Source organism: Dendropsophus ebraccatus, chromosome 4 (assembly GCF_027789765.1).
Source record: "Dendropsophus ebraccatus isolate aDenEbr1 chromosome 4, aDenEbr1.pat, whole genome shotgun sequence".
NCBI lineage: Eukaryota > Metazoa > Chordata > Amphibia > Anura > Hylidae > Dendropsophus > Dendropsophus ebraccatus.
Window position 1 is genome coordinate 30,424,812 of NC_091457.1, and position 20,840 is coordinate 30,445,651.

At 46.0% G+C, this 20,840-nt stretch overlaps 1 protein-coding gene across 2 annotated transcripts in view; it reads right to left on the reverse strand.

Moving 5' to 3' along the window:
• Positions 1-3,786: 3,786 nt before the first annotated feature.
• The window catches only part of LOC138789546 (cathepsin W-like), a 39,974-nt gene continuing 22,920 nt past the window's right edge, over positions 3,787-20,840 (reverse strand). For both annotated transcript variants that reach the window (XM_069968245.1, XM_069968246.1), the window contains 7 exons: positions 18,087-18,180; positions 11,771-11,851; positions 10,049-10,165; positions 9,783-9,847; positions 7,810-7,900; positions 6,948-7,006; positions 3,787-4,119 (listed from right to left, as the gene is read on the reverse strand). In XM_069968245.1, the coding sequence (XP_069824346.1) occupies positions 4,000-4,119; positions 6,948-7,006; positions 7,810-7,900; positions 9,783-9,847; positions 10,049-10,165; positions 11,771-11,851; positions 18,087-18,180 (627 nt within the window). In that variant the 3' untranslated portion in view covers positions 3,787-3,999. The remainder of the gene's footprint in view (positions 4,120-6,947; positions 7,007-7,809; positions 7,901-9,782; positions 9,848-10,048; positions 10,166-11,770; positions 11,852-18,086; positions 18,181-20,840) is intronic.

Genomic DNA, 20,840 nt, shown 5'->3' on the forward strand with positions numbered 1-20,840 from the left:
GGGGGCCATCTATAAAAGGGGGGGGGGCAAGAGGGGGCCATCTATAAAAGGAGGGGGAGAGGGGGCCATCTATAAAAGGGGGGGAGAGGGGGGGCCATCTATAAAAGGGGGGGAGAGGGGTGCCATGTATAAGGAGAGGGGGCCAAGTATAAGGAGGGGGAGAGGGGGGCCATCTATAAGGGGGGAGAGGGCCATCTATAAGGGGGGAGAGGGGGCCATCTATAAGGGGGGGAGAGGGGAGGCCATCTATAAAAGGGGGGGGGAGGGGCGCCATGTATAAGGGGAAAACATAGGGGGAGAGGGGGCCTATAAGTGGGACAACACAGGGGGCATGTATAATGGGGACTACACTGGGGGGTGTAGATAATAGGGCATGCATAGAGGGGGGCATATACTATAGTGGACTACACAGAGGGGCCATCTGTAAGGAGGGGCTACAGAGAGGCGGCCCAGATACTATAGGGGATGCACAGAGGGTGTCATCTACTATAGGGGGACTACACAGAGGGGGGCTTTCAAGTAGATGCACATGGAGCCATCTATATGGAAGGCTGGACAAGGGGCCACCTATAAGGTGGCTACATAGAGGGGGGTCATATACTATAGGGCAGTGCTTCTCAATTCCAGTCCTCGGGCCTCACCAACAGGTCATGTTTTGAGGATATCCCATACAAAGAACTCCTGTGATAACACCTTATGCATGAGTATAATTATATCACCTGTGAAATACTAAGGAAATCCTCAAAACATGACCAGTTGGTGAGGCCTAAGGACTGGAATTGAGAAGCGCTGCTATAGGGGATACACAGAGGGGGACCATCTATAAGGAGGCTACATAGAGGGGGCATATACTATAAGGGGGTCACATAGAGTTAGCCTACCACTAAATGAGGGTGTAAATATAGATGTGCAGTTTGTAGAGAGATGAGGATGGTGCCAGAGTGTGAAGCCTAAAATGTTTGTGTGGCAGATTCTGTGGATTCGTGGCTCGGAGAAGTTCTAATGGCCCGGGGCAGATGGAGAAGAAAATGAAAAGGGAAGAACTCTGATCAGAGAAGATATCCCCTGTGAGTCACCTGATGTAACTGCACTGTAATGTACTGTATATGGTGTACAGAACCTTTGTGGAGCTGGGTCTACCTCTATATAACTATGAGGTGATATTGGTCTTTTTAAAGTGGATTTTATTCAGTAGCAGTGGCGACATTAGTCAGCATGTGGTGGTATTAGTCAGAATGCAGTGGTATTAGTCAGTATGGGTTGTATTAGTCAGTATGCGGGGGTATTAGTATGCGGTGGTATTAGTCAGTATGTGGAGGTATTAGAATGCGGTGGTATTAGTCAGAATGCGGTGGTATTAGTCAGAATGCGGTGGTATTAGTCAGAATGCGGTGGTGTTAATTAGTATGCGGTGGTATTGGTCAGTATGCAGTGGTATTAGTCAGTATGTGGTGGTTGTGTTAATCTCAGCACGGTGACCGGGGCTGGAAGCAGTCTGTCTCTGTTCACTGTGTAGTACTGACGACCTGTAACTGCAGCTCAGCTACACAGTACAGAGACAGAAGCTTCTGACCCCATTTACTGTGTTATTATCTGTAATTCCAGTCATAGCTGGGATGATACAACATGTAGCCATGCTGCACTCACAACATCGTCTCATAACTTTTCACCGCGCGGTGAGTGGGCCTGTGTGCTCTGTAATGCCAGGGCTGATTTTCAATCCCAGTCCGGCCCTGAACACCACAGATAACACAGTGATATCTCTGAGTACAGATAATGTAGTAGTCGCCTGCAGTCCTATGTAACAGCACAGATAACACAGTGGTATCTGTGAGTACAGATAATGTAGTAGTCACCTGCAGTCCTCTTCTCCTCTCCTCAGTGGTGTAAGTGGCTCCCGCAGGGTTGAGGCCCCTCCCCCACCGGATCACAACATTGCTGTACTCTCTGATGTTACTTGCCGGCTGTACAGTGATGTCATCTGACCTGGGGGAGGGGCCTCAACGCTGAGGAGAGGTGGATTGCAGCACAAGCTGGAGCTCAACGCCGTAAAGGCACGGCCATAGGACACAGCTTGGGCCGCCAACGCAGATGTCTGGAGGAGGGGGCGCTGGTACTTGCTGTCATCTGATTAGGTAAGAGGCTCAATCAGATGACAGCATGTGCCAGCGGGCGCAGCGGGACAGATTAGTGCACTGCTTCCCAACCTTTTCCACCTCGGGCACCCCTTGGAGAAAAAATTTAGCTCGGGGCACCCCTACTAAATAATGTTCTACAAAATAAGAAAACTGTCATACAGTGACTCACAGGTGCCGTCTTCTTTGATCTGAGGCATCACTTTCCCTTTTCCTCTCCATCCAGTCCAGTCCTCCATGATGATTTCCTCCAGATACGTTTCATCTTTTCAGAACCTGCGAGACAAACAATCTAGGCTCCGCACATTTCTAGCAACTTCCTTTCCTTTCTCCCTCCTGTAGGCTCCCAAAATAACTGCGCTGTTTGGTGTTATGTGCAGTAAAGCGAGTAGGAATGTGGGATGCCCCCTGTATGTAAGATCCCCTGCTGTGCCCCCATGAGCTAATAATGCCCCCAGAGGTGCCCCCATGAACTAATAATGCACCCAGAGGTGCCCCCATGAACTAATAATGCCCCAGAGTTGCCCCCATGAGCTAATAATGCCCCCAGAGGTGCCCCCATGAACTAATAATGCCCCCAGAGGTGCCCCCATGAACTAATAATGCCCCCAGAGGTGCCCCCATGAACTAATAATGCCCCCAGAGGTGCCCCCATGAGCTAATAATGCCCCCAGAGGTGCCCCTAAAAAAACAAACATCTTACTCACCAAATCCGCGCTGTGTGGCTGCAGGGAGCAGCTCTTCCTCCTCTTCTGGCTCCATCTTGCGAGCCGCAGGGACGGGACCTCCGGCAGGCGTGATGACGTCACATCATCACGCCTGCCGAAAGGGTCACGTCCCGGCGTCCCATAGGCTGCTGGTATAAAGTGCTGGCAGCCTATGGGAGGGAATGCAGGAGCAGGACGCTGACAGGTCCTGCTCCTGCATTCTGCTCGCTTTAATGTTCAGCCCGCAGAACATCAAAGCGATCTGTGCATCCCGAGAAGCTGCACGACCGCAGCTTCTCGGGATGCTTAAAGGAACAGTGTGACAAGTGGCAAGGGGGGGCCATGCGGGCCCTCCTGGCGTAGGGGCCCGGTCGCCATGGCGACTGCTGCGACCCCTATAGCTACGCCACTGGTACAATGGTAATTGCACCTGTTTACAGGCTAGATGTGGCGTTGGGCAATGAGGTGGTGGTGTTCCATGTGCTGATGCATAGATGTAGTACCTGGGTTTGAATCCAAATCTGACCCACTTTATGCTTACAGGTGCTACAGATGGCTGCATGGTCTTTCCCTCCACCAACAAGGAAGAACTGCCAGACCACTGATCGCAGCGGCTGGTTCTTTGGAACAGGCACACTGCTAGGCTGTTGTGGATCGCCACCGCTGCCTTGGGGTGCCAGTTGAGTGACTGGGCCTTGCCAACATCTACTGGCTGATGCTGTATGCATACCCCTTTTTACACCTTCGAAACACATTGTCGTCTGCTTCGCTCCTCTCTACTGCTAACCGTTGTATAGTGTTCACAGCACAAGCTGAAAAAGACTTCTCTGTTGTAAGAATTTAAAGAAAGACTCCACAACTAAACATTTAAAGATTTAATTTAATATAAAACATAGTAAACAAAATGATATATAGTATAAAAATACAAGGATGATATTATTAAAGTGAATCTGTCAGCAGAAAAAAGAGTTGGTGAAAACAAGTCCTTGACTAGATAGGTACAGTATGGTTACTATGAATCTGAAAACCATAACCATATACTTTTTAAGAGAATATTTAAAGCTTAAAAACATTCACCAATCTTTTACAAATATCTTCTGTATACTTTCTAAATACCTTTTTATATCATCTAGCTATGAATCAGACAAAGTTTGTATTCATTTGCTTCCTCCAGTAGAACATAGAGTTTTTTTTGATGCATGGAAATTGATTGTAGCAGTGACTGGGTATTTTGTGATACCACAGATGTTTTTCCCACGAAATATTTTGAAATAGCCCTAAAGTAAAAAATGAGATAAAGAAACAAGTAATATTTAAGCTTTTAGGGAGATTTGTCTATAGTTAATGTTCCTCATTGCACCTTAGTACTTGGCACAAGACACAGTTACTAACCAAAGTAAAAAGTGGAGCACTGCAGACCCTTCAGTCAGCTGTCTAACTTGGAAGCAAGAAATCTGAAGCTCTGCTGAAGCTCTGAAGCTCTGCCTCTGCTGCTGACTGGTTGAGTAAGGATGGTATTACACTGGCCGATGGGGGCCCGATAATACCTGTAAACAAGCGCCAATCTGCTAGATCGGTGCTCGTTTACTGGGCCTATTACATGGCCCTTGTTAAAACTGTATACATACTTATCCAGGCTGCAGGGCTCCTCTTCCTCTGTGCTTCTCTCCGAGTCCACGCGCTCCAGCTTCACAGCGGTTCGTCTCAGCTGTCAGGCCGCTTAGCCAATCACTGGCCACGGTGGTCCTGGCCTGTGATTGGCTGAGCGGCCGTCAGCTGACACAAATATAGGTGTTTTCATATCGTCAGCCGTGCATCGCTATTACACTTTACGCCTGACAATTATAGGTCAGAACCTATATCAACAATCAGCCGATGACAACGATCATCGGCTGATCGTTGTCTTTATTACACGGAACGATAAACGGCTGGATAGGGCCGATTCGGCCAATTATCGTTCCGTGTAATAGTACCCTAAGCCTGGAACGTCACACCCCAGGTCCTCACTCTAACTAGAAAGTGGATGGGGATCGGGGGTCTGATGTGGCGGTATGAGGGCACCAGTGCTGAAGCTAGGCAGGTAAGAGCATGTTATGTTTGTCATCCTCTCCTGGCACTTTTGAAAAAAGCTCTCTGCCCGAACTTCTTCTTTAACTAAATAAGATTTCAATGACCATGAACTACGTAAACTAGTACCAAGAACATTTATTAAACATATACATAAATATTACACATGGACGATGCCATTGGTTTCCAGCTGTCCATCTCAGCAAAACTACAACTCAGAATGCCAAAGGGCCACTCTTTGGGATTCTTACTATAAGGGTACCTTCACACATATTGGATCACAACGAATTTCACGCTGTGAGCGAAATCTGCTGAGATCCCCGGTACTCTCATTTTCTATGGGTTTACATACTTGTAGCTGTTTTTTTTATTCCTCTGCGAGTGTTTAACCCCTTAGCGTCCCATGACGTACCTGGTACGTTCATGGTGCCGCGGGGGGTGTTCAGAGCGGGGTCCCACCGGGACCCCGCTCTGAACAGCACCGATCCCGGCTGCAATCTGCAGCCGGGCTGTGCCTCTATTAGCCGACGCGGGTCCCGTTGCCATACCGGCTAATTAAGCACTTCAATGCAGCTGTCAAACCTGACAGCTGCATTGAAGTGCTTTGTACTGCACGTCCCTGGTGTCTAGTGGCACGGATCTCCCCTCCGCGATGCGATTGCGGGGGGGAGATCCGTTCTTCTTGCCGTCCCGGGTCTCAGCGTCGGAATGACGCTGATCCTGGCTCGGCAATAGATTGCTATGGCCTGCAGCAGGCCATAGTATTCTATCACCGATTACAATGATCTTTGCTGTGTGTATACACAGCATTGATCTCTATGAGAGATCAGTGCTGTCTATATACAAGTCCCCCAGGGGGACTTCTAGTTTATGTAAAAAAAAAAGTAAAAATGTGTTTTAAATAATCCCCTCCCCTAATAAAAGTCCAAATCACCCCCCTTTTCCCATTTTATAAATATAAATTAATAAATAAACAAATAAATAAACATATTTGGTATAGCCGCGCACGTAATCGCCCAATCTATTAATTAATCACATTCCTGATCTCGCACGGTAAACGGCGTCAGTGCAAAAAAATTCCAAAGTGCAAAATTGCGCATTTTTGGTCGCATCAAATTCAGAAAAAATTTAATAAAAAGCGATCAAAAAGTCGTATTTGCGCAATCAAGGTACCGATAGAAAGATCACATCATGGCGCAAAAAATGACTCCTGACACAGTCCCATAGACCAAAGGATAAAAGCGCTATAAGCCTGGGAATGGAGCGATTTTAAGAAACATATATTTGTTAACAATGGTTTGAATTTTTTACAGGCCATCACATAATATAAAAGTTATACATGTTACATATCATTGTAATTGTAACAACTTGAGGAACATGCATAACAAGTCAGTTTTACCATAGGGCGAACGGCGTAAATGCAAAACTCCCCGAGATCAAAACAAATTGCTTTTTTTTTCAATTTGACAGCGCAAATTATTTTTTTCCGGTTTCGCAGCATATTTTATGGAAAAATAATGCTTGTCATTACAAAGTACAATTGGTTTCGCAAAAAATAAGCGCCCATATAAGTCTCTAGGTGAAAAATGCAAGCGCTATGGACTTTTAAACATAAAATGGAAAAAGCAAAAGCGCAAAAATGAAAATTGGCTTTGACCTTAAGGGGTTAAAGCCCCTTCACAGTTAACCCAGAACTGCCCGGCTAATACGTTACCTTGCAGCGCTCCTACTTTCTATTCAGGCTCCCGCCTTCCTGGTATCCTGCTCAGCCAATCAGTGTGCTGCCCCGCTGCAGCTACCAATTGGCCGAGAAGCCACCAGGCAGCTGAGAAGGGAAAGAGGCTTTTCATACTCGCAGCGGAATGAAAAATCCTCTGCAAATATCTAAATCCATAGAAAATGACAGTACGCGGAATCGCAGCGGAATTTGCGTCGGAACTTCCAGTGTGAAATTTGCTGCAATCCAGTACATGTGAAGGTACCCTAAAATAGAAAAGATTAAAAAAGCTGAATGACAGTCTGACAACCACATACTTACTTTTTCTCCCCAGTTGGTGCCATAACTGTTTTTCAAAATCCAATAAGGTATTTTTTTCTCTAGATAAAAAAAAGTTGCAAATGAATTCAGTTGAAATAAAGTTGGGAAATAAGAACGCTTGGAAGGAGAAATGACTTTTAAAAGATTAAATAAACCGATGGTCAATAAATTTAGTTTCAGGATTAGAATCCTGCTGTAGATTTGCTAGGCTCTAGCCAAAAGCTTTCCCATCATGTACACATAACCAATGGTATTCAAGCCAGTTAAAGGGATATTCCCATCTGAGCTTGTTGTCCCGTATCCATAGGACAGAAAATAACAAGCTGATTGCTGGGAGGCTGATTGTCAGGACCGTCATTGATTCTGAGCAGTTGCCCCGCAATTAATGAAACGCTCAGTGACCACTACATGACCACTGTGGCCTACACTCCATCCATACTCTCTATGTGGCCACTGAACATTTCCAAATAATGAACTCAGTCAGAACCCCCCCCCCCCCCCCCAGTGATCAGCTAGCGATCCCCTAGCCAATTATTATTGAATAACAAGCTCAGACAGTGGCTCAGTGGTTAGCACTGTAGCCTTATAGCAATGGGGCTCTGGGTTCAAATCCTGCCAAGGGCACCAACTGCGGAGAGTTTGCATGGGTTTCCTACGGTTTCATCCCAAACCATACAGATAGGCAAATTTAAAGTGTTAAAATGTAATGTGCTGTGGAATCGGTGCTATACAAATAAAAGCATTATTGTAAGTAGTGTTATAAGATTTGGATTCACACAATGGGGAAATTTTTTCCAAAAATAGTTAAAAAAAGAAAGTGGAATAGCTGTTCAACAGATTTTCAGAATGATTTTTGTCTTACCTTGCACATACCCTACTATCAAAACCACATGGTTCACATTATTGGGGTCGCAGGCTTTTTGGAGACTATGTATAATTCCCTTTTTGTAATGCTGGGGAGAAAAAAAAAAACCATAACATGAGTTACTGTAATCTATCTATCTATCTATCTAGTGTCGGACTGGACCACCAAAGGACTGATCTCTCTCATGCAGAGCGGGGAGAGGAGTCGCTGGGGGACTAGAGGAAGCATAAAGGTGAGGTAATTATAGCTGTTTTTGTTTTAAATACAGATGGAGGGGCAGGAGAATGATGAAGGAGGCTGTAGTATGGTGATGAGGGGCAAAAGGATGAGAGGGGTACTACTATGATGATGGAAGGGCAGGAGGATTAAGGGGGTAGTAGTATGATGATAAAGGGTGTGGTAGTATTATGATGAAGGGGTAGTAGTATGATCTTGGAGGTGCAGGAGAATGAAGGGGGAGTAGTATTATGATGGCAGGGCAGGAGGATGAAGGGGGAAGTAGTATGATGATGGAGGGGCAGGAGGATGATGAAGGCGTAGTACTATGATGATAGAAGGGCAGGAGGATGAAGGTGGTAGTAGTATGATGATGGAGGTGCATGAGGATGAAGGGGGTAGTAGTATGATGATGAAGGGGGAAGGAGGATTAGAGGGGTAGTACTATGATGATGGAAGGGCAGGAGGTTGAAAGGGGTAGTAGTATGATGGCGGGGTAGTAGTATGATGATAGAGGGCCGGAGGATGAAGGAGGTAGTAGTATGATGATGGAGGGACAGGAGGATAAAGGGGGGAGTAGTATGATGGCAGGGCAGGAGGATGATGAAGGGGTAATAGTATGATGATGAAGGGCAGGAGGATAAAGGGGGGAGTAGTATGATGGCAGGCCAGGAGGATGATGAAGGGGTAATAGTATGATGATGGAGGGCAGGAGGATGAAGGGGGGAGTAGTATGATGATGGGCAGCAGGAGGATGAAGGGGGTAATAAAATGATTATATGGGGTGCAGCTGCATCATATGGCCCCAAACTACCAGTATATACAGTCAGTCATTGGAGTACTATCTCTATAGCCTGCTGTGAGTGGGGGACAAGGGAGTTGTCACAGATCCAGATGAATCCAGAATAAGGCCAAGTCAGTATATCGCTTTTTACCGATTCTACTTTGGTGGGCCCCAAGGATCATTTCCTCTGGTGGGCCCCTAGGTATCCCAGTCCGTCACTGTATCTATCTTTCTATCTACCGTATTTTCCGGTGTATAAGATGACTCCCAACTTTTAAGAAGATTTTCAGGGGTGCAAAAGTCGTCTTTTACGCCGGAAAATGTTACCCCCTGCCTGACCGCAGCATGGTCACCCACTTCTAAATTATAATCCATACAGACTATAATTTAAAAGTGCAGCTATGGAGGGCCTGCTGCAGGGCCCCCTCTGAAGCAAACCATTTACTCAGCTGTCACCCATTCCCGGCAGCCGCGCGTCTTCTCTGTCATGTTCTTGGTGCAGCGTGGTACAGAGACACTGCCTGAGCCGGAAGTCCCCAAAGCCTCTGTTATTCACCTAAAGCTCAAGCGTCTCCAAGAGATGAATGGCTGTGGGGAGTTCCGGCGCAGGTAGTGTCTCTGTACCACGCTGCCTGCGCAGGGAACATGACAGAGGAGTAATGCGGCTGCTGGGAGAGGAGCTGCTGGGAACCAGTGACAAGGGATTTGGAATTTTAGTTTTTTTTATTGTTTTCTATGGGAGGAGGGGGTTGTGCGGCAGGCATCAGCGCTAAAAGCGCATGCCGCATTTGTTGGGGATGCAGCCGTGGCCATTTTTGAGCTCCCCACTGTATGCCGTGACCATACCTGGTGTATAAGATGACCCCCAACTTTTGAGCAGATTTTTCAGGGTTAAAAAGTCATCTTATACGCCAGAAAATACGGTATCTGTCTATCTATCTATCTATTTATGGTCTCCCCAGCTACTTACCTGTAGTATGGCATTGTTTATTGTAACTGTTATTGTGCCTTTGTTTCCAACATAAGAAGTCATCTCTGCAAAAAGAACACATCAATAAAGGGGTATTCCGGATAGAGATAAAATTTAAAGTTAAAAAATCCCACAAATACTCATATTTAAAAAATTAAAGCCTTTGCATGATTCCCAGTGTCCTTGACCCCTTCCCCGACTTAACGTGCCCGTTGGACCATTTTGACTTCTTACATTGATTTAATCGATGATGTAAGTATTCTCACCTGTCTCATTTTTTGAAAGCATTTGAAAATCGTGAATCCAGGCTTCAGTTGGCAAACCTTTCCTACATTCTCCCACAGTGCCTGTATATTTATATTGCTGTTCAGAGGTCAGACCTTCTAAAAATATCAAATAAACATATGTTATAGAAAAGGATCTAAGAATAATAAAGTAATGACCTATCTGATCCCTACATACAGTATTAGTAAAGGATTGAGTGGATAGTATGTTCATGTTAATATCCTGTCGTTTTCTGTTGAATTTAGAGATTTAGAGTTATGTAGGACCCCTACTGAAATGTATGACAGACATTGGTCCCAACTCTTAGACCCACACCTATCTCTAGATTGAGGGTCCCCTGGTCCTATGTTGCCTGGATGGGGCAACTAAATGGGCTGTTTTACACAATTTGCATAACTCCTATTGATATAACTCCTGTGGAGTTAGCGCATTTCATGAACTGCATGCACTTCTGATCACAGTTCCAGAGGAAAACTCCTCTAATTTAAAGAGGACTTTTCACCAATCCTTTTATACCACTCCATTTAGCAAATACATAATAATTTTTCTGAATCACCAGTTTTGTAGGTTTGTGTTGCGCTCTTCCTTTGTTATTCTTACTAGAAATGTATGACTCAATATCCAACTGGGTGTTACTATTTGGCAGCATGTCCCTACACTGTCTGACACTATGTATTCAGAGCTTCCCTTTTAGAGTCAAGCAACCAACTCAGTTCCATCATTAATGAATACTCAGATAAAAATGAATAAACATAAAATTTGTTGCAAAATCAGGTGTGAGACCACAAGGGTAAGAGGCCCAATAAAGGCTGGTAAGTTAGCTGACCTTGCCAACCATCTTCTGGTATCTTGGCCTATTCATAACTGTCATATGGAGAGTAATATATATTTCTGCACTCACCTTAGAGTTTATTGGGGCGACATCTGCTTTAGATGAACTTCCTATGTAATCTTTTAATAAGGGAGGGGTGAGGTTCATAAATAAAGTTAAGAATATTTCTATGCCTTCTAACAACCTTCTGATCACATTAGGTTTTAAATTACATTTGTTTTAATATTGCATTTTAGACCATTGTACAGCTGCAAATCTATGACGCTTTCAAATCTGGTCATTATACCCATACACCAAATACTCACCTACAACATCTGAAATAGTGTAACAATAATAAAAATTGAAAGAAAACACATGTTATGCTACTAGTATGTAGCATGCAAGGGGCATGGGTCAACTATACTATCCAACCAGGTGGACTTTGAGTCAAGCTTGGGAACAGAGACCAGTTCTCACAGGGTCAAAAAATCATTATGGGTGGTAGTGGTGGGAAATTAAAAAAACACAATAAGCTCATTTGTCCTCATGCCCCCCCCCCCGTGGGTTTCTGGGTTCTGGGTACATCACAACTCAAGTTGAACGTCACAAGCGGATGGGACCCAGTCAGTGACTTCAACCCAGTCAGTGACCGGCTGATCTGGGCATCCATCAACCGGGTTGTAATGTAATCAGAGGGGAGCTAAGAAGACAGCCGGCTGGGGTACAGGAGCGGGGCACGATACTGTGTGGGCACCGGGACAGGTGAATATAACTTCTTTTTATGTTCCCCCACCCCCAGCCCAGAATATTTTTTTTGCCCCATGCCGGACTTCTCCTTTAAAGCACATGAATGTATAGATGTAGTTAACTGGAAAAATATATCTTTCTATACCTTGCTTTAAAACAGTGATATATGCATCCCAGGGGTATCCTCCTCTGCAACCATCTTCACATGGACCACAGTCTATAATCTCTGAGAGAGAGAGAGAAAGAGAATACAGCTTGAAGCTTGAGGCTTGAGTTCACATGCTGTAAGACAGTGGCCGTTTTTGACATGTCATAGTCATTGTTGTGTCATAGTACAGCCGCTGTCTGTGAAGTTTACCCCGGCCGGTACTGCAGTACCAGACAGATAAACATTACTTCTTTTGAATTGGAATGCGTGCACATTTGGGTTTGCCTGCATTCCAATTAACCAGAGTTAACCACACTTTACATTGTCTGCACAGTCAATTTTGTGCGGCCACTATTTGATGAATAGCGGCCACAAAAAATTGACACGTCAGTTTTCTGTGCGGCCATGTGGAATCCTGGCCAGAGTGTATACACTCCGGCCGGGATTCCATAGGAAACAAGGTGAATACGCCCTTTCAATAAATAGCAGCTGGTGTTGCAATTTGCAACAACGGCCCTTATTTATTGAAAATATACAGCATGGGAACAGGGCCTAAAACTACAAGTAAACATGCGCAGTGAGTTAAAGAGCTGAATAACATTTTTTAAAGGGGTTGGCCTCGTAACCCCTTGCCTCTTCAGCCTGTTTTGTCCTTAATGCCCAGGGACTATTTTTCAAATCTGACCTGTCTCTCTTTATGTAGTGATAACTCTGCGATGCTTTTGATTATTCTGAGAGTGTTTTTTTGTGACAGATTCCTCTTTATGTTAGTGGTATACTTTGGTTGATACATTCAGTAGTTTTTTGTAAAAAACACATTTGCTCAAAAACTTGAAAAATTTACGTTTCTTTATATTCATTCTTGTTCTAAGAAAAATAGTCATGCCACATGAACTAATTATTACTGCAACATCTACAACATGTCTGCTTTATGGTGGACGTCATTTGGTGAACGTCCTTTTACTTGTTAGGATGTTAGAGGGCATCGAAATTTTGCAGCAATTTTTCAAATTTTCAGGAACATTTCAAATTTTGATTTTATTATGGGCCAGTTCAGGTCCGAAGTGGATTTGTGGGGCTTGTATGTAAGTTACCCCCATAAATCCCTCAACTGTAAAAACTGCACCCCTCAAAGTATTCAAAGTAGCATTTTATTAAGTGTATTAACCCTTTAGGTGTTTTGTAGAAATTTAAGCAAGTTAGAGGGGAAATTTTACATTTTCATTTTTTTGGCAGATATTCCATTTTAATCATTTTTTCTCTCTAACACAGCAAATACCATCTGAGAAATGGAATTCAATATTTATTCCGTTTATTCCAATGTTTCTAGAAATCCCCCATATGTGGCCGCAGTGCGTCACCTGACTCAGCCACAGGCCTCAGACATGACAGAGACCTGGTGAATTTTGGGGCCTTTTTTTTTATTTTAGTTTTTTTTTTTGCCATTATACCATGTCACAGAGCCTTGTGGTGCCAAAATATTTGTGTAAATATTTGTTATAGTTTATGGCATTTATACTATAAAAACTGTGTCTTTATTATTGTAAGAGCAGTAATATTTTTATTGTGTCGCCAATTAAGTTATGTGAGGGCTTTTTTTTGCAGCATAAGCTTACATTTTTAGTGGTACACCTTTTAGAAACATGTGACGTTATGGATTAACAAAAAAATCTAATTTTGGTTAGTTTTTTATTTTTATTTTTTACAGCATTAATCAGGCGGGATAATTAATGTAACAGGTTAATAGACGGGGTCATTAAGAATGCGGCGATACCAAATATGTGTATTTTATTCAAAGGAGAGCATTTATAAAGGGGGGATGGGGAATGTGTATATTTTTTATTTTTTATTTATTTATATTTATTGATTTAATTTATTTATTAAACTTCTTTATTTATTTAATTAAGTATTTGTGTGTATGTGTGTGCTTTTTATCTTACTTTTACAGGTACATCTATAATACATAACAGCACATGATCATTGCTGTAATGTATTATAGAGTGAATGAGCTGTCAGAACACTGACAGTTCATTCACACGATCAGACCCCTGCCTCAGTGCAGGGGCCTGATCGTTATAATCCATAACAGCCCAGACCCATCAAGCAGCGTCTGGGTTGCTATGCTCGCAAATGCTCGCAAGGCTCCCGGGGGTGAAGGGGGGTCAGAGGGAGCAGATCTCCCTCCGGATTTCCCATAGATGCTGCGATCCCACGGACCGCAGCGCCTAAGGGGTTAACTGCCCAGGGGGAGCGCTGTGTGACATAGCCTCCTCCTGCTACCCGTTCACCGCTAGGGACAGCGGGGGAGGCGGGGACAGCATGACGTTCCTGTAACGTCATGTTGCAGGAACTACCTGCTTTACATGACGTTTCGGTAACGTCATTTTGTAGCAAGGGGTTCATAGTAAAATAGTTCAGTGTACAGTATTAGGCTATGTTCACATTTTGTAAGACACCGACCCTTCCGTGACCCTGCCGGGTCACAGAACGGGGAAGATTATCCCGGCCAGTACTGCAGTACCGGCCGAATGATCTTTAGCGCCGCTGAATCCGTGCGCACCCGCATCATAATTCCCCACTGCTAACAATAGAGCCGCATGCTCCATTGAGAGCACTGACAAGGTTTTTTGTCACATGTCAGTTTCTCGCGTCCCCGCTAGGGGTCCCGGCCGGAGTGTATACCATATGTATACACTCCGGCCGGGATTCCATTGAAGGCAGCATTGCGTAAGCTGCGTAGTAATCATGGCCGTTGTTGCAAATCTGCAACGGCCGTGATTATTATGTAGCTTACGTAGTGTGAACATAGCCCTAATAAGCGTACTCACTGTATTTACTGACAGCAGCTCCCTGTGTACCTCATAGAGCTAAAATAAGACTTCCCTCCTCCAGGCTGTGCTGACCTGCTCTGTGGTGAGTCTATCAATGAGATGCAGGGCCGGGACAAGAAGTTCTGGTGCCATAGGTAAAGAAGGCAAATCGCACCCCCACAGTAAAAATTAAAAAGAAAAAGAATTACATACATACATGCACCCTCACTCACAACATAAATGAATGCACCCTCACTCACTTTTACATGCACCCTCACTCATACATACATACATACATGCACCCTCACTCACACATACATGCATGCACCCTCACTCACACATACATGCATGAACCCTCACTCACACATACATACATGCACCCTCACTCACTCACACATACATACATACATACATGCACCCTCACTCACACATACATGCATGCACCCTCACTCACACATACATACATGCACCCTCACTCACACATACATACATAAATACATACACCCTCACTCACACACACACATACATACATGCATACTCACTCACTCACTCACTCACTCACTGACACATACATGCACATACACAGGCTCAGTTATACACAAACCTCCTTAATACTGGTCTCCTCACTGGCAGACATCCTGGCTGTGCAGGGTCAGGACCTCAGGTAAGGACAGCTGTAGTCAAGCAGTGGAGGCAGCTCTGCAGGGGGCCTTTCTGTTGATGACGCTGTGCAGGCTTGTGCTGCCGTGTCTTCTCCTCCCCCATCCCCTGGACCCAACAGCCAGGGCAACCTCAGGGACCGTTGCAGACAGTGGAGGATACACACCACACAGTGTAAATAATGTTGTGCATCCTCTACTGTTTGCTTTTCTACCACAAACCCTGCTTCCAGGTTCAAGCTTGTGAAGGCCCCTATGTGGTGGATAGAAAAGCGCCCCCTGTAATTCACCACCAGATGGCGCCCTAGGCCATCACCTACCCCTGCCTACCCTTTGTCCCAGCCCTGATAAGATGGCTGACATGGAGGAGCATGTGACCAAACCTTACCCCCAGTGTCCTCCATAGGCACATACAGGCTTAGTGGTGGACACTGGGGGGCGGAGCATGGTCACATGCTCCTCAATGTCGACCATCTTATATATAGACTCAACACAGAGCAGGGCAGCACAGTCTGGAGGAGGGGAGTCTGATTTTGGTTCTATGAGGTACACAGGGAGCTGCTGTCAGTAAGTGCAGTGAGTACATTTACTAATACTGCACACTGAGCAATTTTACTATGGGCAACCCCTTTAATTGCATTAACACATTAATAATTTTAGGGAATAGAAGCGCCATCATCTGTGGTATATGGACACACAGTCCAGAAATGCATTTTTAACTTTATTTACCTACACATATAAATCCCAGCCCTACACAGGCACCAGTTCATAGAAGATGAGGCTTAGCCAAACCGAACACATGAGCAATCATAGTTGGCTAGCAATTTTGATGGTTTGACAAGTGATGGGTTTCCCTTTAGCTCCTACTTCTGGTGAACATTCTGGGACATAATTTTATTTTATTTTTATTTTTTTTTCATGGTCGCTATGGAATTTTTTTTTTTCATCAAAATGGACAAATGAGGGCTTATTCTTTGCAGACCAGTTTCGGGTTTATATATTGGTTATTTTTTGCCGTCGCAGTCCTAACACTGACTGATTGCTAAAATGAGCTGGTGGAAGTGTGTGGAAAAAGTGTTCTTGACCAGCTCTGTATGAACATTTAATATGTAGCTTCTTAATATCGGTATATTCTTTGAAACATCCCCCTTCAAGCCCAATATGTTCAGTAGCCATTCTTTTGAAGCGAAGCTATCAGCAAGAAAATGTATCTAGGGGTGAAGTAAGCATTTTGACATCACAAGTAAGCTCTTTTTGGATACTACATCTCCAGCGGCGTTTATTAAGGGATGCAGTGGCGGTCTTTGGCACCAAGCACCCCAAGCAATCGCTTGGGGCCCCTAACATCCAGGGGGGCCCCCATGCCCCACTCTTGTGCTCAAGACCGCTGGACAGGGCCGCTGCCCCGCTCGCTGCTGCCATCTGAACTGTAACTATGAGCACTCGTAATGAGCGCTCATAGTTACATGCAGCAGCACTGACAGGGCGAGAGACATTGGCTCCCTTCCTGTCAGTCACTCTTGTGGCCGCAGGAAGGGTTTTCCCTGCGGTCACAAGTGGCAGCTTGGTCCTTGTGGTGCCGGCGCTCCAGTGACATCACTGGAGCATCGGCGCCAGGACAAGGGGAGCACGGCCTCTTGTGATCGCAGGGAAAACCCTTCCTGCGGCCACAAGAGTGAAGAGAAGAGGAGACGCCCGGACCCAGGTGAGTATAAGTGTTTGTTTTATTGTGTTATATACTATATGGGAGGGGGAGCACACAGGGGTCTGTTTAACTGGGGGAGCGCACATCGGGGGTTTATATAAATGGGGGGAGCACACAGGGGGGCTATATAGAAGGGGGAGCACACAAGGGGGCTACACAGAGGGGTCTATATACTACTGGGGCCAGCACACAGGGGGTCTATATACTACTTGGGGCAGCAGAATGGGGTCTACATACAACTTGAAGAGCACACAGGAGGTCTATATCCAAGTGGGGGAGCACACAGGGGGGCTATATACTACTGGGGGAGCACACAGGGGTCTATATACTACTGGTGGGGCACACAGGGGGTCTATATACTACTGGGGGAACATACAGGGGGTCTATATACTACTTGTGAGGCACACAGATGTTCTATATATAACTGGGGGAGCACACAGGGGTCTGTATACTACTGGGGCAGCACACAAGGGGTCTATATAATACTGGTGGGGCACACAGGGGGTCTATATACTACTGGGGGAACCACACAGGGGGTTTATATACTACTGGAGGAGCACATAGGGGTCTATATCCAAGTGGGGGAGCACACAGGAGGTCTATATCCAAGTGGGGGAGCACACAGGGGGGCTAAATACCCCTGAGGGAGCACACAGGGGGCCTATATACTAGTGGGGGAGCACACAGGGGGTCTATATACTTCTGGGGGAGCACACGGGGGGCTATATATAACTGGGGGAACACATAGGGGTCTATATACTACTGGGGGAAGCAAGCAAAGGGTATATACTACTGGGGGCAGGACACAAGGGGTATATACTATTGGGGGCAGCACACAAGGAGTATATATTACTGGCGGTAGCGCACAAGGGGTATATACTACTGGGGGCAACACACAGCGGTCTATTGTTTTGGAATGCGTGTCGAGGGGGGGGGGGGGCCCAGACATAACTTCGCTTGGGGCCCCAGAAATGCCAAGACCGCCCCTGAAGGGATGTAGTAAGCATTTTGACCCCCACAGTTTTACAGGTACAAAGTGAATAAAATATTTTAGTGTCAAATATGCTGTGTCCAGCTTGGACCAATGGAGGCACAGGATGAGGAGAAAGTAGGTGAACACATGACACAGAGACACTTACGTTGGACTGATAAGTTCTTAGGAAATCCGTGAATCCCCCATTGTGCTTCAATGTTGCCAACTACGGCAAAAGCCCAGCACGAACCACAGCTTCCCTGGAATCATCAAATATGTAAAAAGAAACAGTGAATGATGAACTTTGAAATGCTAAACCATACTCCTTGGCAATGTCCTAACTGTGTAAATCACAATCTCTAAATGTGCTAGCACTGGAAATCTAAGGCGCAGGCTCTGGTTTGGTAAGGGCAATGCCCCAGGAGTCGCAATTATTTGCTTTAGTGGGCAGAGAGAACTAGTTTCAGGTAGAGATGAGCGAACGTGCTCGTCCGAGCTTGGTACTTGATCGAGTATTAGGGTACTCGATGGTACTTGTTACTCGGACGAGCATCTTGCGATACTCGAGGAAATCTCATCATCCGTTTCCTGTAAGTTTGCACGCTTTTTCGCAGCCAATTAACATGCAGGAGACTCTTTGGTACATCCTGCGATGACGTGGGACCCATACATGTCGATAGCAGCGATTGGTTGGCCAGATCAGATGACCCTGCCATAAAAAACTCGGCGTCGGCAGTGCTCGCTTCAGACGCATGCTGTGAGAGATCAGGAACAGAGATGCTGCTGGTCGGGGAGAGTGTCAGTGTAGGATTTAGTGTTCCAGTAGGCAGGGAATACTATCAATATAAACAAACAGCCCTTTTCAGGGCTTAAAGGGAACCATTCACCCCATGGCCCCAGGCAGAAACTGACATACAGTGACATAAAGGTCAATATACTTACCACATCGGTCCCGTCCCGGATCCCGTTGTTGACACGGAGAAATCTCTGATTCTTCTTCTCGCGCCCATTATGGTAATGAGCGCCGCCGGGCCCGAAGTCCAGCCTTCTTCCCGCCCCTCGACACTTGATTGACGCCAGGTCTTCTTCCTCCTCATCTTCTTTCTTCTCGCTGGATCCCGTGCAGGAGCCGTGACGGCCGTTTTCGGCGCATGCGCAGTTCACAATTGAAGCCGCTCCGCAGCTTCACTGTTTACTGCGCGTGCGCAGATTGTCTCGAGCACGTATCCTGTTTACCACGCAGGCGCAGAAGAGGTGACGAGACCATCACAACGGCGCCTGCGCGGGAATTCGTCAGAAGACTGAAGACTGAAGACGTCAATCAAGTTCCAGGAGGCGTGGATGGGCGGCGACGAGAAGAGGACCTCATGAATAAGTTGGACTCGTCTGTCGTTTCCTATGGACGTTGGACTCATCTCGGCTCATTACCATAATGGGCGCGAGAAGAAGAATCGGCAATTTCTCCGTGTCAACAACGGAATCCGGGACGGGACCAGGAGCGATGTGGTAAGTATATTGACCTTTATGTCACTGTATGTCAGTGTGTACTGCACTGTATAGCTGGGATTTGTAGTGCATCCTGCATAGAACTTACTTCACTGCTCATTGTATTGGGGTGACAAAATGTGTACAGTTGTTGCCCATACCAGATAGCACTGTCAAGCCCCCCCTAAACTAGTGTGTACTGCACTGTATAGCTGGGATATGTAGTGCATCCTGCATAGAACTTACTTCACTGCTCATTGTATTGGGGTGACAAAGTGTGTACGGTTGTTGCCCATACCAGATAGCACCGTCAAGCTCCCCCCTAAACTAGTGTGTACTGCACTATAAAGCTAGGATTTGTAGTGCATCCTGCATAGAACTTACTTCACTGCTTATTGTATTGGGGTGACAAAATGTGTACAGTTGTTGCCCATACCAGATAGCACCATCAAGCCCCCCCCCCTAAACTAGTGGGCACTACACTGTATTGCTTCTGTATCACTTCTAATGGTTCTCTGTGTCCTCACTGCCATGCTCTGACGTCACACTACGTCTGCGGAGGAGCGGGACTGGTTGCCGGGGGCCCGCCAATCGCGCCCCCGCCAACCAGCCAGCTGTTTTATCTTATTTTTTTGGTCTAGCCGTGGCCGGGGCCTCACCACCCCCGTTCGAGAGGCATCAAGTGTACCCTTGATGGTGACTGACAGCTACCCTAGCCGGATTGTACCGTACAGCCCCCCCAAAACTAGTGGGTACTACACTGTATTGCTGGCATTTGTAGTACATCCTGCATAGAACTTCACTGCTGGCCCACGTGTTCAACCTAGTGTTCCAGCTGTTTCTTAAGTCCTACCTAATTTGGCTGACTTGATCACCAAGATGCGGCGCATCTGTGCGCATTTCCGCAAGTCAACCACGGATGCTGCCACCCTTAGGGCAGTGCAAAGGCGCTTGCAACTGCCGGCTCACAGACTGCTGTGCGACGTGCCCACGAGGTGGAATTCCACCTTCCAGACGGTAGCCAGGGTTTACCAGCAACGCAGACCCATTGTGGAATGCCAGATGTCAACCTCGGTTATGTCCATTTCAAACCAAAGGATTTGTGGTCCATATGCCTACCTCTGCCATCCATGTTGACTACTGGTGTGCCTGCTCTTGCCTCCTTTTGGCTGGGCCTTAACTGGCATCCATGTCGACTACTGCTGGGCCTATAGTTTACTGGCGTCCCTAATTTTGCCTCATTGTTTTGTCCATTTCGTACCAAATGATTTGTGGTCCATATGCCTACCTCTGGCATCCATGTAGACTACTGGTGTGCCTGCCCTTGCCTCGTTGTTGCTGGGCCTTAACTGGCATCCATGTAGACTACTGGTGTGCCTGCCCTTGCCTCGTTATTGCTGGGCCTTAAAGGCCGGTAAAGGCCACTTTATGTTTT